We start from the raw sequence: 12826 nt of genomic DNA on the forward strand, positions 1-12826 counted from the left end.
TGATAGAGAAACTGAAATTTTTATGTGGAATGTAATTGTAATGCTGTGTTGATAATGTGAAGAAAATTTGACTCAGATACTATAAAAACATACGTTTTAGTGATTTTTTTCAAGAGCTCTAAGCTAATATTTCATCACTCAGCTTCTAAACACACATAACAATGAATGCAGAGCACACAACACAAAGAAAATTACAGTACATTTCTATTACATGAGTGTAGCATTTGGGAAAGATGCCAGGTTTATGACACTATCCTATAAACTTGGATTTTGTTAGGTTTTTATCAAAATACCTAATACGGAATGGGTGGTGTGTATTCAAAGCACTAAAACAATGGATTACAAAGAAGGCATCTGGATCAAAGCTACAATTATTTTCCTCAGCTAAGAGAGGAGTCAAAGTCCAATTAGGAGATTAAGATCTTGAACTGGAGACTGACTTCCGTGGGAATTTTCCCAATCACTTTTGGTGCATCTTGGATTAAATGATTGTTCTATCACAATGCAGGGTACCGCAAACTTAACTACTTTAGAATCCTCTCTAGAACTTTTTTCAATAATTGCATTCATACTATAAATGCTTCTTATAATAATCACATTATTCAACCTACAGACACTGATTGCAATAGCTGAAACAGATACTGCATAAAATTATTTAATGTGAATTCTGTATTGTGAAATCTAACCCTTTAAGAAATTGAAACCCCTAAGACTTTCTAAGGGTATTTTTTTAGTTGTTTGCTTTGCTGTAATATTTTGGGCTATTTTCATTTGCCTTATGCTTTCTGAGCCAGATCAAAACTGGCTGGTATTTTGTTCCAGATTTCCTTACAATCAAGAGCTTTATTCTTACAAAACAAAACAACAAAAAAAAAAAAAAAAAACCAACCCCAAAAAGACAAAAAACCAAACAAAAAAACCCCAAAACAACAAAAACAACAAAAACAACCAAACAAAAAAACCACCTCCAACAGATTATTGAATGAACTTATGAACTTTTGAGGTCCAGGAGAGATGGACTGTAACTAAACCTGCAAAACAGAAAAACATCATGAGCATGGAACAGTTTCCAACCCTCAGCTTACAGTCCCCAAAACATGACTGAATTCCTAGAGGTCTCCTGGAGGGGAACATGGTACGGTTCTATTGGGTGAAACATTTTTCTTTCAAAAGAACATCTCATTTCTTTCAAAAGAAACACCTCAGATATGTAGGAAGGCTATGTTGCATTTTAACAATAGCTATCTGAATGTATCTAGCTGGGAAACATTAATACAGTGTAAGATGAGAGTCAACCCATCCTATAGTGCCAGAGTAGGAAGGCTATGTTGCATTTTAACAATAGCTATCTGAATGTATCTAGCTGGGAAACATTAATACAGTGTAAGATGAGAGTCAACCCATCCTATAGTGCCAGAGCCTTTCCTGATATGTGCTACCATTTGGGAGGGAGATAAAGTTATTTGGGAGTTTCTGTGAGGTTGTCTTGCTAGGCTTTTTTTATTCCTTCTCAATGATCAGCAGTTTCTGAAGGCACAGCAGATGGAACTTGGCATGGGGAGTATATGAAGTGGGGATACAGCCACCTTTGGGTGCTGGGTGCTACCCTTGCTCACAGCAGTTCCTGGTACAAGTAGGGAAAAAGGCAAGAGGGATGCTGCTATTTGCCCACCTTTGTTTGCCCAGCTGGGCAGCAGAGGATCAAGGGAGAATAGGAGAAACTGTCAAATTCTTGCCAGCAGTGCACGAAATTGAGAAGTAACAGATGGTAATTCCTTTGATAGCAAGGAACCCATCTGCTACTGCCCCCCTTATGAGCTGCTGGAGACACAGTGTGGAAAAGCTTCAGAAACAGGCTGTGAGAGGCAAATGTGAGTGTGGGTCGTATGGGAGAAGATGGAAGAGAGAGTAGTTCTGCTTGTGGAAGGGGACATTACAAGAAGAGAGATATCCTTCTGCTCAGCTCTTGGTGAGTCCCAAAATAGGCTTGTGAAAAGTTGAAGTAACTCATTTATATAGGACAGCATGCAAAGCAGCTGCTCCCTGAGGTCCCACATTGAATACATGAGTGAGAATAGCCTGTGAAAACCTGGCTGCAAGGGAAGTCCACACAAAGCTCATACAGTAGCTGTGGTAGAATATCATAAAAGTGACCCAGCACATGGGAAGAATGAGCTCTGAACTCCAGTGATTTCAGAAGGCTAATTAATTACTTTATTAAACTATATTATACTATAACTATATTACACTATATTACACTAACAAGAACTATCACTAACTAGAAAAACCCGTGACTCTCTGCTGAGAGTCCCGACACAGCTGTTGGATCCAATTGGTCCATGAATCCAAACAATCATCTCCAGAATCCAATCAAGCAATCACCTTGGGTAAACAATCTCCAAACACATTCCACATGGGGAATGAGATAAGGATTGGCACAGTGAATGAGATAAGGATTGTTTTGATCCTTCTCTCTGTGCTTCTCCAGGAAAAAATCCTGAGAGGGAGAATGATGTCTCTCTGTTCAGAGAATGTGAATGCCACAGTAGCAGGCTGCACAGTCCTGCAGAACAGCTCTCACTTCTGCTACTGACATCATTTCTGATCACCTCTCACTCTTGCCTGCTTTGATGAGCAGAGGTAATATATCTTGATATTACATAACATTGATGCCTGACAACTACCATTTATTATTCCTTTTAAAATTAATAAGTTCATGAATCTTTCTGCTTTTCAGGCCGTCTGAGAACACAGGCAGCTGCTATCATCACGTTTATCTACGGGATATGGATGGAACAATGTCTGCAAACACGGAGACATCAACTTCCCTGTAAGAAAGATGGTCGTCTGGAGCATTCAGTACAACCACAGAAAAATAAACGTGGGCACCTGATTGCCTTCCTGACAGCTTCCTTACTGGCAGCTGATGTGCTGTCAAATGCAGATCACCCAAAGCTGTCCCTGACAGGTAACTGAAGATGTAGGAAACACCTTCCATAAGAAGACTCACCACCATGGAGAAGACAACACAAGTGCCTGGCTAAAAGGAGAAAATCAAATACTAACCCTCCTCTCCTCCTTTAAGAGCAATCCCTCTCCTTAATATTGTGAGAAAATGGCAGCTGCTACACTTTAAGGGATTTGACAATTTACTGATAGATGCAGAGGGGAAGCTTGATTTGCAAGCTTGTCACAGATTCTCTCTGCAAGAGAGAGAGTCATGTCAGAGTAGGAACATGTTTTGAAAGCAAATTAGCAGGATGAGGGAATTCTTTTGAACATTGGAATGGTCAGGGCAGTCAAGTCTCTTGAATGACTTCTGTGGCCCTTAGCTGGCATCCTTGGACATCAATCCACAGAAAGCTGGAACAGACATGCACACACATACACTTCAGGGTTATCCAAAGAAAAGGGCAAGCAGAATATTTTTTTCATTGTGCTTTTTACAAAAAGCAGTTGAGATGTGATGTTAAGTAAATATAAAACAAGAATTAAACACCCACAGACACACATTTATTTATACACTTGTTTATAAATACTGATATTACAGGAGAAGCATGACTTTGCCTTGATTGAGGGCTGAGTTACTGAGCATCATGAGATATGGTTGATAGGATAATACAAATGTAGTGAGGTGAGCCTTGTAATGGGCCATGGATCAAAAAGCCACTGGAGAACAGTATCTGAAACTGCTGGGAAGGTGGTATCATGGAGAAATTTGCTGGTGGCCTATGTTGACATCCAGCCAGAAGTCCCTGAGTAGTACAGAATAACAGGGATTAAGGGGAGGCATTGTTCTGAAAACATCCAACATCTCATGGAAGCAGATTTCTTCAGGTGGAGCCATCACATGTTGGCACTGAGGTGCTGCCCATCACCCAACACAGAGACAGACTGGGCAGAGCAATTTCACGTTCGTCCAGGACTGGCTGTGCCAACTCACTGTGCATGGTGAAGATCCCAGATAATTCTCATGTGTGAGCCCTGCAGGTGCAGATTTTCCCCATGTAGCCTGTCCCCTGCTTGGGAAACTAAGTAGGTTGAGCTTGACAGTATCACATTGGTGTTTCTCTTTCACCTGTGGTAGATGGGAACTAGAAAACTAGGGAGGGGGAAACAGAAAGAGGGATGGAAGGATGTCTTTGTCAATACGACAATAAAAAAACAAAATCAGCGAGTGTTTGGGAAATGTGTGGGACTTCAGTGACTGGCTGAGAATTGTCAGTGGATCAGAGACAGAACCAAGGGTGAAGGGAATTGTCCTCAGAGATGGCAATCTGCCATCTGATCCTTGTCAGTAATGTCTGGGGATATGACCACAGAGTGAAACGGGTCCTCCCTTCCTGTCCCTTCGGAAAACACAGCCAACAGTACCTTGCTGCTGCCATACTCATGGGAAATGGATGTCAGGAAAGGGGCTGCTAGGGATGACAAGCCAGCTGCCTGCTCCCCTGTGCAGGTCTCTCTTCAGTCTAGGTCTGTGTGTGCTCCAGATTCTGCTGTCTTGATAGAGGAGCTTGAACAAAAATATCAGAAGAAAACTTACTTGGGTGACTAAGCACTAAAAAATGAAGTAAAAGACTTATTATAGTCAGCCTGATAGATGAAATAATGTTGAAAATGAGATTATATATGGGAAAGCTTTTGGCAGCCTAAGGGGAAAAGAAACCTCACTATTAAGCAAAGTTTCTTTTCAATTATTGCTATTAATAAGCTGTGGTCGTAATGATTGGATACAATAAATGTAGGTAGAGGTTACATTAGCCGCTCTGAGACTCCTGATTTTCCTTCTAACCAGTGATCTGCTTAAAGAGAAAAGCAAAATGTATTACAGGTGCCCAAAATTTGCTGGTGGATTACTTCCCTGACCCTGTTCTGTGCTCAGCATCACAGCTGCCAGGCTGGCTCAGGGCTGGCTCAGGAGCTGGGAGGATGGGGATGCTGGGATGCTAGGGTCAGGCAATGCCCGAGGCACAGCTCCCCAGACACCCTCCCACCTAAACTGACAGGCTGTTCCAATGCTGGATTAGTTTGAGCATGGCTAAACCGCTTCCCCTGACTGCAGTTAACCTCTACATGAATAAATGCTTCAGTCTTTGGAGCGTGAGGTACTGACTGTCAGTGTGAATTTTAAAACCCCTTCAAAGATAAAGGTCTCTGCAGTCTTTTGTTTCATTTTCTGCACATCACGCAGATCTGATGTTTTCAGCGAATGCCTCTGAATTAATGGTGTTTGTTCCTTGAGTTAGGAATAAGATCTGGAATGAGTATGTCTCTAAACAACCCTTCATGCTGAATGTTGCAGACCTGCCAGTACATGTGGAAAATCACATTTCCTTGCTCCACAGACTATTTAATCATCTTAACCACTAACACAGCTCCACACTGACATGCAGGGACAGAGCTGTGCAGTGCCCAGGGTGTTTGGTCTCTCAAATGGCCAGGGCAGGTTTCTGTGGTACATTCCAGATGTGTTCCTGCACTTCCCATTCTATCACTTGCAGACATTTCTGAACAGCAGGGAGCAGCAGGCAGGGCCAGCTCATGCCTACTGCAAGAATTATTTGCCATAGGCATGGATGTTTTACATTTCTGCTCTCTGTTCTTCCTCACAGGTTTATATGTCAGTTCCCAAGAAGTTTCAATTGGTTCTCTGGGAGTCAAAAAAAAAATTTTTGGTCTTTGAGTAGCTTTGTTTTTCTTAAATACACCTTCAACGTTATGTAGCACTTTGTTCTGCATATTCCTCTTCTTTTTGTCCTCTCTCCATTCCCCTTTATATTCTCTGCTTTCCTCAGGTTTCTCCTGCCACCCTACCACTGATAGTATGAAGTTGTACAACAAAAGCTACGCTTCTTTACATGATTTAATTTCATATTTATACTGCATAGAAGACAAGAAGTCCTGCAAAGCCATTAATAAAGTGAAAATTCACAGCATATCTATATATAAACTCTAATCTAAATAATACTGTCATTGCTACTGGGATCAGCTGCCATGTGCTGACAGAGCACTGATAAAATACATGTGATGTATCTCCATCCTTAAAAACACATATAAAAGAGCTATATACCAATGAGACCAATTATTGTTCACTCTGTAAAATGAAATGTGCCAAAGCCAGCAAGGACTCATTGTGAACAAATTGATCCCATGTCTCAGGCTTTTCTGGTTGTAGCATCAGAGGAATTCTCAGAAAGACCTCCCTCTCCCAGCAGTTATTCTGCCATTTCTTGCAGCTGTCTTTATAGCCTGGTCTTGAAAATTTTGCTCATGCAGACTCCACAGGTAGGTCAGGGAACCTACCTGTAGTCTCTGCCTTCAGTTTATAACTGAAGGAAATGGTTTGCCTGAAAATTTGGAAGGCAAAATTGGAACAAAAAGAATTCTTCTGTTTATTTTTCTTTCTTTCACTCTAGGGTGCTGAACAACTGGAAGCAAACAGAGGGGGAGCAAAAAAAAAAAAACCTTCAAAGAGATGTGGCATGTAAACCTCTATCACTTCTGGGTTTGGGTTTGTTTTTTTTTTTTTGTCCAGGAAGGCTAATGCTTCAGAGAGACAGCATTTAACTCACTAGCCAGGAGTTATAGAAAGATCTGGCAGGACTGCCCAGCTAACAAAGCAGCAAGAGAAAAGCAGCACAGATGAATGCAGAGCAGTGCACACGGTGAAGTGACCTTAATTCTACGTTCTCAACAGCTTTTGTCACCAGGCGTTCTCCTACGTCATTGCAGACAGCGTTTGCAAGATGAAGCTTTCTATCCCCTGAGCAGCAAAAAGACCAGGAAGGGAATATAAACTATCTTTTGGTACTCCATAAGGCTGTGGTGTACCCAGTCTTCTGAGAGGCTCTGGCCACTGCAAAAATGAGATTTTACAACTAGAAAGGATATAGATAAGGGGAGTCAGATTGTTTCCTATTTCTGACTCATCTCTGCTATAGAAGAAATCAAAAAGATTTGATTTCCTCATCTTAAAAAAAGAGATTAACTGAGGACATGACAGAGGTCTAGAAAAACATAACTGATGTGGAGCAGGTAGCAAGGGAATGATTAGTCATTATTTTTCATGAGAGTAGAACCATGGAGCACTCCATGAAACCATCAAGCAGCAGGTCAAAGGCAAAAGAAAAAAAACCACTGGCACATGTAGTGCCTAATTGTACTGCAGGACACAACATCCTGTTATTTTATAAAATCCTGATTTGTTTGGATGCCCAAAGTATAAATAAATTCTGAAAGCTACTAGATGGCTTCCTAGAAGGAAAGGTCTGTTAGGAACAGTTAGACAACATTACGTAGATACAATTTCTAGATGAGAAAGTTTCTAAACTAAAACTTGCTGGAAATTGGAGAAGTATCTTGGAAAAAATATGAATCCAAGATTGGTTTTATGACTTTTTCCTTACTATCAGTGCTGTAATAGAAAGTCAACACATCAGATGGGGTATATGTATATAGTACAGCTGTTTGTCTTCTATTTCATCAGAATGACTATTTACAAAAGTTACATATAGCCAGAAATGGAAAATTATATCAAACACACAAAAGCAACTCTAAAGAAAATCGATGTATCTTGAATTGTAAAGTACAAACTTTTAAAGCTGGAGGAGTGGAGACATGAGAACACTAGAAATTTACACAAGTGAGGGAAAAAATGGAGAACACAATGAAGTAGACTTCCTATGAGGTTGATATCTGCTCTCCAGTGAAATTGTGAGCTTTTCCATTGTTTGCAGCATTGTTTTCATGTGCAGGATTAAATTTTGCAAGGAGCCCATAGGGCAAAATAATGACATTTTCATATCTGTCATTTTTCTCCCTCACCAGGGGTAGGGGGAAAGATTAGACTTTTTTTTTCTAAAAGCTGACTGAACTCAGAATTTGGTAGTCAAATCATATAAACTCAGGAAATGCAGAGAAATAAGAAGAATAAAGAATGGAGCACTCATGTACAACCAGTCATTTTTCTTCACATTCTTTCTAAAGGTGATGCCAAGGAATTTAAGACAGGCTTAAATCAAAGTGTTGCCTTAAGCATCAGCATTTAATTTCCTTTCAGCTCACATCCCAGCCAGTGCCAAAGATAAAGAATTTGATTAACAAGAGACCTGGATTCCATTTTGATAAAGAACTATAATTACTAGAACCATCTTGGCAGATAGGTACTGTAAGAAATTAGTATTGCTGGAAGAGAAATTTGTTTATTCAGCTACAATAATGAACTGGTTTTACTGGCTATAGTTAGTTAGCACTGGTTACCTCAGTGCCTCTTTAACAGATTTTGAGAAAAGACTCTTCAAATTATACATGCCCAGGAAAGTTGATAATGTCCATCTCCAATCACAGGACAACTAGATTAAGTATTTCAACCTAAAAATTATTGCAGATTATTCAGGTACATATAGAGATTCTTTATATCCCCAATGAGTCTTGCAACTTTAGAATGTTGTTGTTCAAAGGTGGTAATTATTTGTATTTTTTGGTATTACACATCTTATTGAAAATTAAATCACATTACCAGATATGAAGATCTAAGTAGTGTCTCAATACAATGCAACATCAAGGTAATTGGCCCAGATACAAAGGACAGTTTTGCTTCCATTTAATGTCTGTGTATCTTTCAATCTTTTTAGAGTCTAAAACTTAGATGTAGGGGTAAATATTTTATTTGGGCTTCTTTCAGCATATTTCAACTGAAATGTTTCAGATTTTTTTTCTTGGGGGGATGGGTCATGTATACCTTTTTGTTTTTTTAAGTGGGAATAGTCTTTAAAATTAATAAATTCCATCAGCTTTTTTTTTCATGGGTTTTTTTTGCTCCCAAAGACCTGTATCCTGGTGTCTGTGCCCAGACAGAAGGGTGTATGTATATACTCATTGGAAAAGGAAGAAGTTCTTCTAAAATAATTTTTTTTCAGCTGCATTTCTCCATACTCCTGTGATTTGCATTGTTGTCAGACCTCGTTCGTTTCAGAAAAGCAGCAGGAATAGCTTTTATTTTCCAGCAGAAATTTCCATATGGGTCAGCCTTTTTGATCTTGTAATATTATGCAGCACTGGAGAACAAACTCAGACAAATTATCATCAACACATGGAACCTGGAGATAGATGACTGGAAGTTTTTTGGCCCCATTTCTTCTCTTATTCAGCCCAAACTACTTTATTTTTAGATTATGCTACTTTGTACCCCTTCCATAAATACTCCACTCTTCCCTTTGATTGCAAGTTCATAATTAATTTATATTAACACATTTAAATCCAGAACAGGCACTCATATAATGATTTGCAGATTTTAATAGCTCTTTGCCATCTCCTGTCTCTTCCTCCATTTATCATCTACCCCACTATTTCTTACCAGAATTAATAAACTTTAATCCAATTGGTAAAGCCCTGGATAAGCTTCATGTGCAAAAGTTACAGTGCTGAGCCCAAACTTCCTTTTTCTTGTATCTTGTGCTAGCAGGGGGCTGTTCATGAGTCCTGTGTCCTTTAGATCCAGTGCTCTCAGTTCCTAAGCCAAATAAATGCTCTGTAGCCACCAATTTGATGTATTTCATTTGCCTGACCTAGAAAGCAACTCTTGGCTCATCCATATCTTACCTGCAGCTTCTGCACAGCCCCAAGGTGCCCCAGGCTGTGAACACAGGCTGGGTCTGGTTTTTATGTTCATAGGGGATGTGATAGAGCAAGTTCCTCACAGAGCCTTCAGAGGAGTATCTAAACATGAGATTTACTCTAAAAACTGATCAAGAAATTATACAAAAGCTAAGGCTTGCCAACAGCAAGGCCTGCAAGCAATTCCTCTCCTCAGCATTTTTCCACATTCCACGCCTCCAGTCCTCAACTTCTGGGCAGGCAGCTTCAGCTTTGTTCCACCTAGTTCCAGGCCAGACCTCTACCTTCTTACTCTCTCCAAAAATTGGTCATCAAACAACTCCTTTTTTAAAAAAAACCTGCCATCTTCTACCAGAGGGCTTGCCTTGAGGACTTCCATGCCTTGCCAGATAATGCAAGGCTTGTTACCTGCTTCTCAGAGAGGAGACAAAGTTATTCAAAGTTATTAATTTAACTAGATCTTTGTTTATTTGCTCCACAGAAAATACTAAAGCAACACCCAAAGATCTAAGGTTCCAGTTAAAAGTAATTCATTACAAACCCTTCTGCTTTTGCTATATGTATTTTTCATCAAGCACCATCAAAGCAGCAATTAATGCATCTCTACCCCTTTTTTGGCCCATCAGAGCAGCACAGTTACTACATGCTTGTTTCCAAACCCAGATGCATAACTTTGTCAAACCAACCTGACTTGGATTTTTCCAGCTCACTTGAAGAAGTAGCTTTTGATAACTGGGTCAACAGGAGGACAACATTTAATTACAGTTCAGAGTAGTCTTGATCATATGTTCCCTTCTTTGTGATGAAATCCAAATAAGATCAAAGACTACAGGTCTTATTTTCTGCCATATGGACCCTGTACTGAACAGTTGATTAAAAGTCTTTTTGGCATTAAACAGTTGGCTCCTTTCCAAAAGTAAAAACAACTTTTGCAGAACTGAAATTTTCCACTAAGAAAACTTTGTTTACAATTTAAACAATTGAAATATTATCTTCATTGTACTCAATGAAGAATATACTGAAGTTCACGTTCAACTTCAACTTCTTCCAAATTACCCAAAATGTTTCATTCTGAAGGACTTCTACAATTAACTGCAAATGCCAATTGCAGTGTCTTGTATGATACAAATTAGAGTGTCAATGTCCATTTTCTTAATGTCTTGGTTTCCTTGACACAATCCAGTGCATTCTTTATTTTAAAAAGATGAATGTTTCATTGTGGGAGCCACAGGATTTTCATAGTGTTATGGAAAATGTGTCTGACCAGGAAATTCTGTTTTATAGTGAGCATCTCAGGTTATTCAAAAGCAACATCCAAGATGCAATGCACAATGTTGGAAAAGCTTCATGTGACAAATCACTCTAAAGTATTTTTTAAATTAACAGCTATTTTTCAGATAATATGATTTGGTCCTATGAAGTTATTCATGTGATTATTGCACAGTGCAGCAGCATTCATTGGTTATAGAATCAAGTTCTGTTAGCAGTCACAACAAATTGACTCCAAGTGGGGCTGCACTACCTCATTTAAAATCAAAATTTGGTCTGTGTTACTGTAGTTTCATGAGAAGTTAGAGCAAACTGTGTTACCCTTGCTCAATTTCAAGCTGATTTGTTTGATGCAAAGTTTTAGCACTTCCAGAACAAAACCCTGAAGGGAAAACACTTCATATTTGTATTTTAAAAAGTGACTAAAACTGGTATAAAGATCTAACATATATTTAATATGAATTATGCTCTCTGAGAAGAAAATGCAAAATGAGATATTTCTTTCAAAATCAGGATTTTTCCTGGTTACTTATTTAACTCTTTGTTCTGCTGGACAATTACAAATTGTTTTGGCAGCATTGCACAGTCAAGTATTTGTAAGTTTATATTGCATCACAGTGCAAGGATTTTTTTGTCCAAGTACCCAAATTAAGCACTTGGGTGCTTAATTTTTGTCCAAGTACCCAAATTAAGCACTTGCACATTCAGGAAGTACTTACCATGGTAATTCTTAATCCATAAGTACCAAGAGATTTTACATCATGGAATTTTCTTCTGTTAAAGGGTCAGATTCTGTCCCTGCCTACAAGCCACTGAGGTATGTGTAATACCAAGTTTGGCCCAGCTGAGCTGCTGTGACTGATGCACTGAAAAATAAAAGCAGATAAATTTGATTATCAAGGTGATGAGATGTTTGTCTGATCCCTGGGCAGGTGAGCTTTTGCCCTTGACTTTTTAGGAACAAAAGAAAGTGGCTGGGTCACCATCCCTGGAGATTTTTTAAAAATGTAGATGTGACACCTGGGGTTGTGGCTTTGTGGTGGGCTGGCAGTGCTGATTGATGATTGGAGTCCATCATCTTAAAGGTCTTTTTCAACCTAAATGATGCCATGATTCTGTGACTTCAGATCTCTGATATATAGCTATGTGCCCAGGAAAATTTTAAATGTCTCCCTCATGGCGTCCCTCGATTTCTGCTTCACCAAGGTAAGACCAGGCTAGCTGAGAAAAGACAAACATTTTTCCTGAAGTATCCACCATAACATCATCCTCTCCAATGATGACTTTCATCATCACTTCAACTGTGATATCTTGTAAAGTGTCTTTTGCTGCTACGTTGTTTTATATGACAGGTGAGGAGACTCACATGCACTGCTCGTAGCATCAGCAATGGCTTTCCTGGGGCCTGACACCTTCCCTGTGCACTCCACTGACCAAATGAATTTACAGCATAGGCATTTGCAGATATCTCCCTGAAAAATTAGGAAAAGGGAGCCAGCCACGTGACAACCCCATCACAGAAGCTGCCCCAGTCCCAGGCTGTCCATTGTCCCTTCCAGAAGGAAGCAGTGCCACTCCAGAGGATTGTTTTTGGCTTTGTTGGGCTGGCATCAGAAGCTCCCTACCCTTCTGCATTTAAGGGTTGCAGAAGCAAAGCCCAAACGTTTGACAATTTATAAAAACAAGGTTACTTTGTTTTCCATCCTAATTTTTCATTGCCTTGGCTGCTCTGCTGGCAGGCAATTTCATGAAGATACGGTCTGATAAACTGACTTTGAACACTGAATCAATTGTGTGATTTAAAGTAAGAGCCCAAACTCAGCCAGCAAGTCATAAAGCAAAAAATTCATTAGAAAGAGAGCTGCAGTAAGCCACTCTAATAAGGGGCATCCTAATAGTTTTATGTTCAAAGCAGCCTTTAATGATAAATAATACTGTG

The 12826-nt window shown here is 39.5% G+C and overlaps 1 protein-coding gene across 1 annotated transcript in view; it reads right to left on the bottom strand.

Annotated features, from left to right (window-relative positions):
• Positions 1–11621: 11621 nt before the first annotated feature.
• The window catches only part of RESF1 (retroelement silencing factor 1), a 34396-nt gene continuing 33191 nt past the window's right edge, over positions 11622–12826 (bottom strand). The window contains exon 5 of the mRNA XM_068190880.1: positions 11622–11753. Within this exon, the coding sequence (XP_068046981.1) occupies positions 11665–11753 (89 nt within the window). The 3' untranslated portion in view covers positions 11622–11664. The remainder of the gene's footprint in view (positions 11754–12826) is intronic.

Source organism: Anomalospiza imberbis, chromosome 5 (assembly GCF_031753505.1).
Source record: "Anomalospiza imberbis isolate Cuckoo-Finch-1a 21T00152 chromosome 5, ASM3175350v1, whole genome shotgun sequence".
Lineage (NCBI taxonomy): Eukaryota > Metazoa > Chordata > Aves > Passeriformes > Viduidae > Anomalospiza > Anomalospiza imberbis.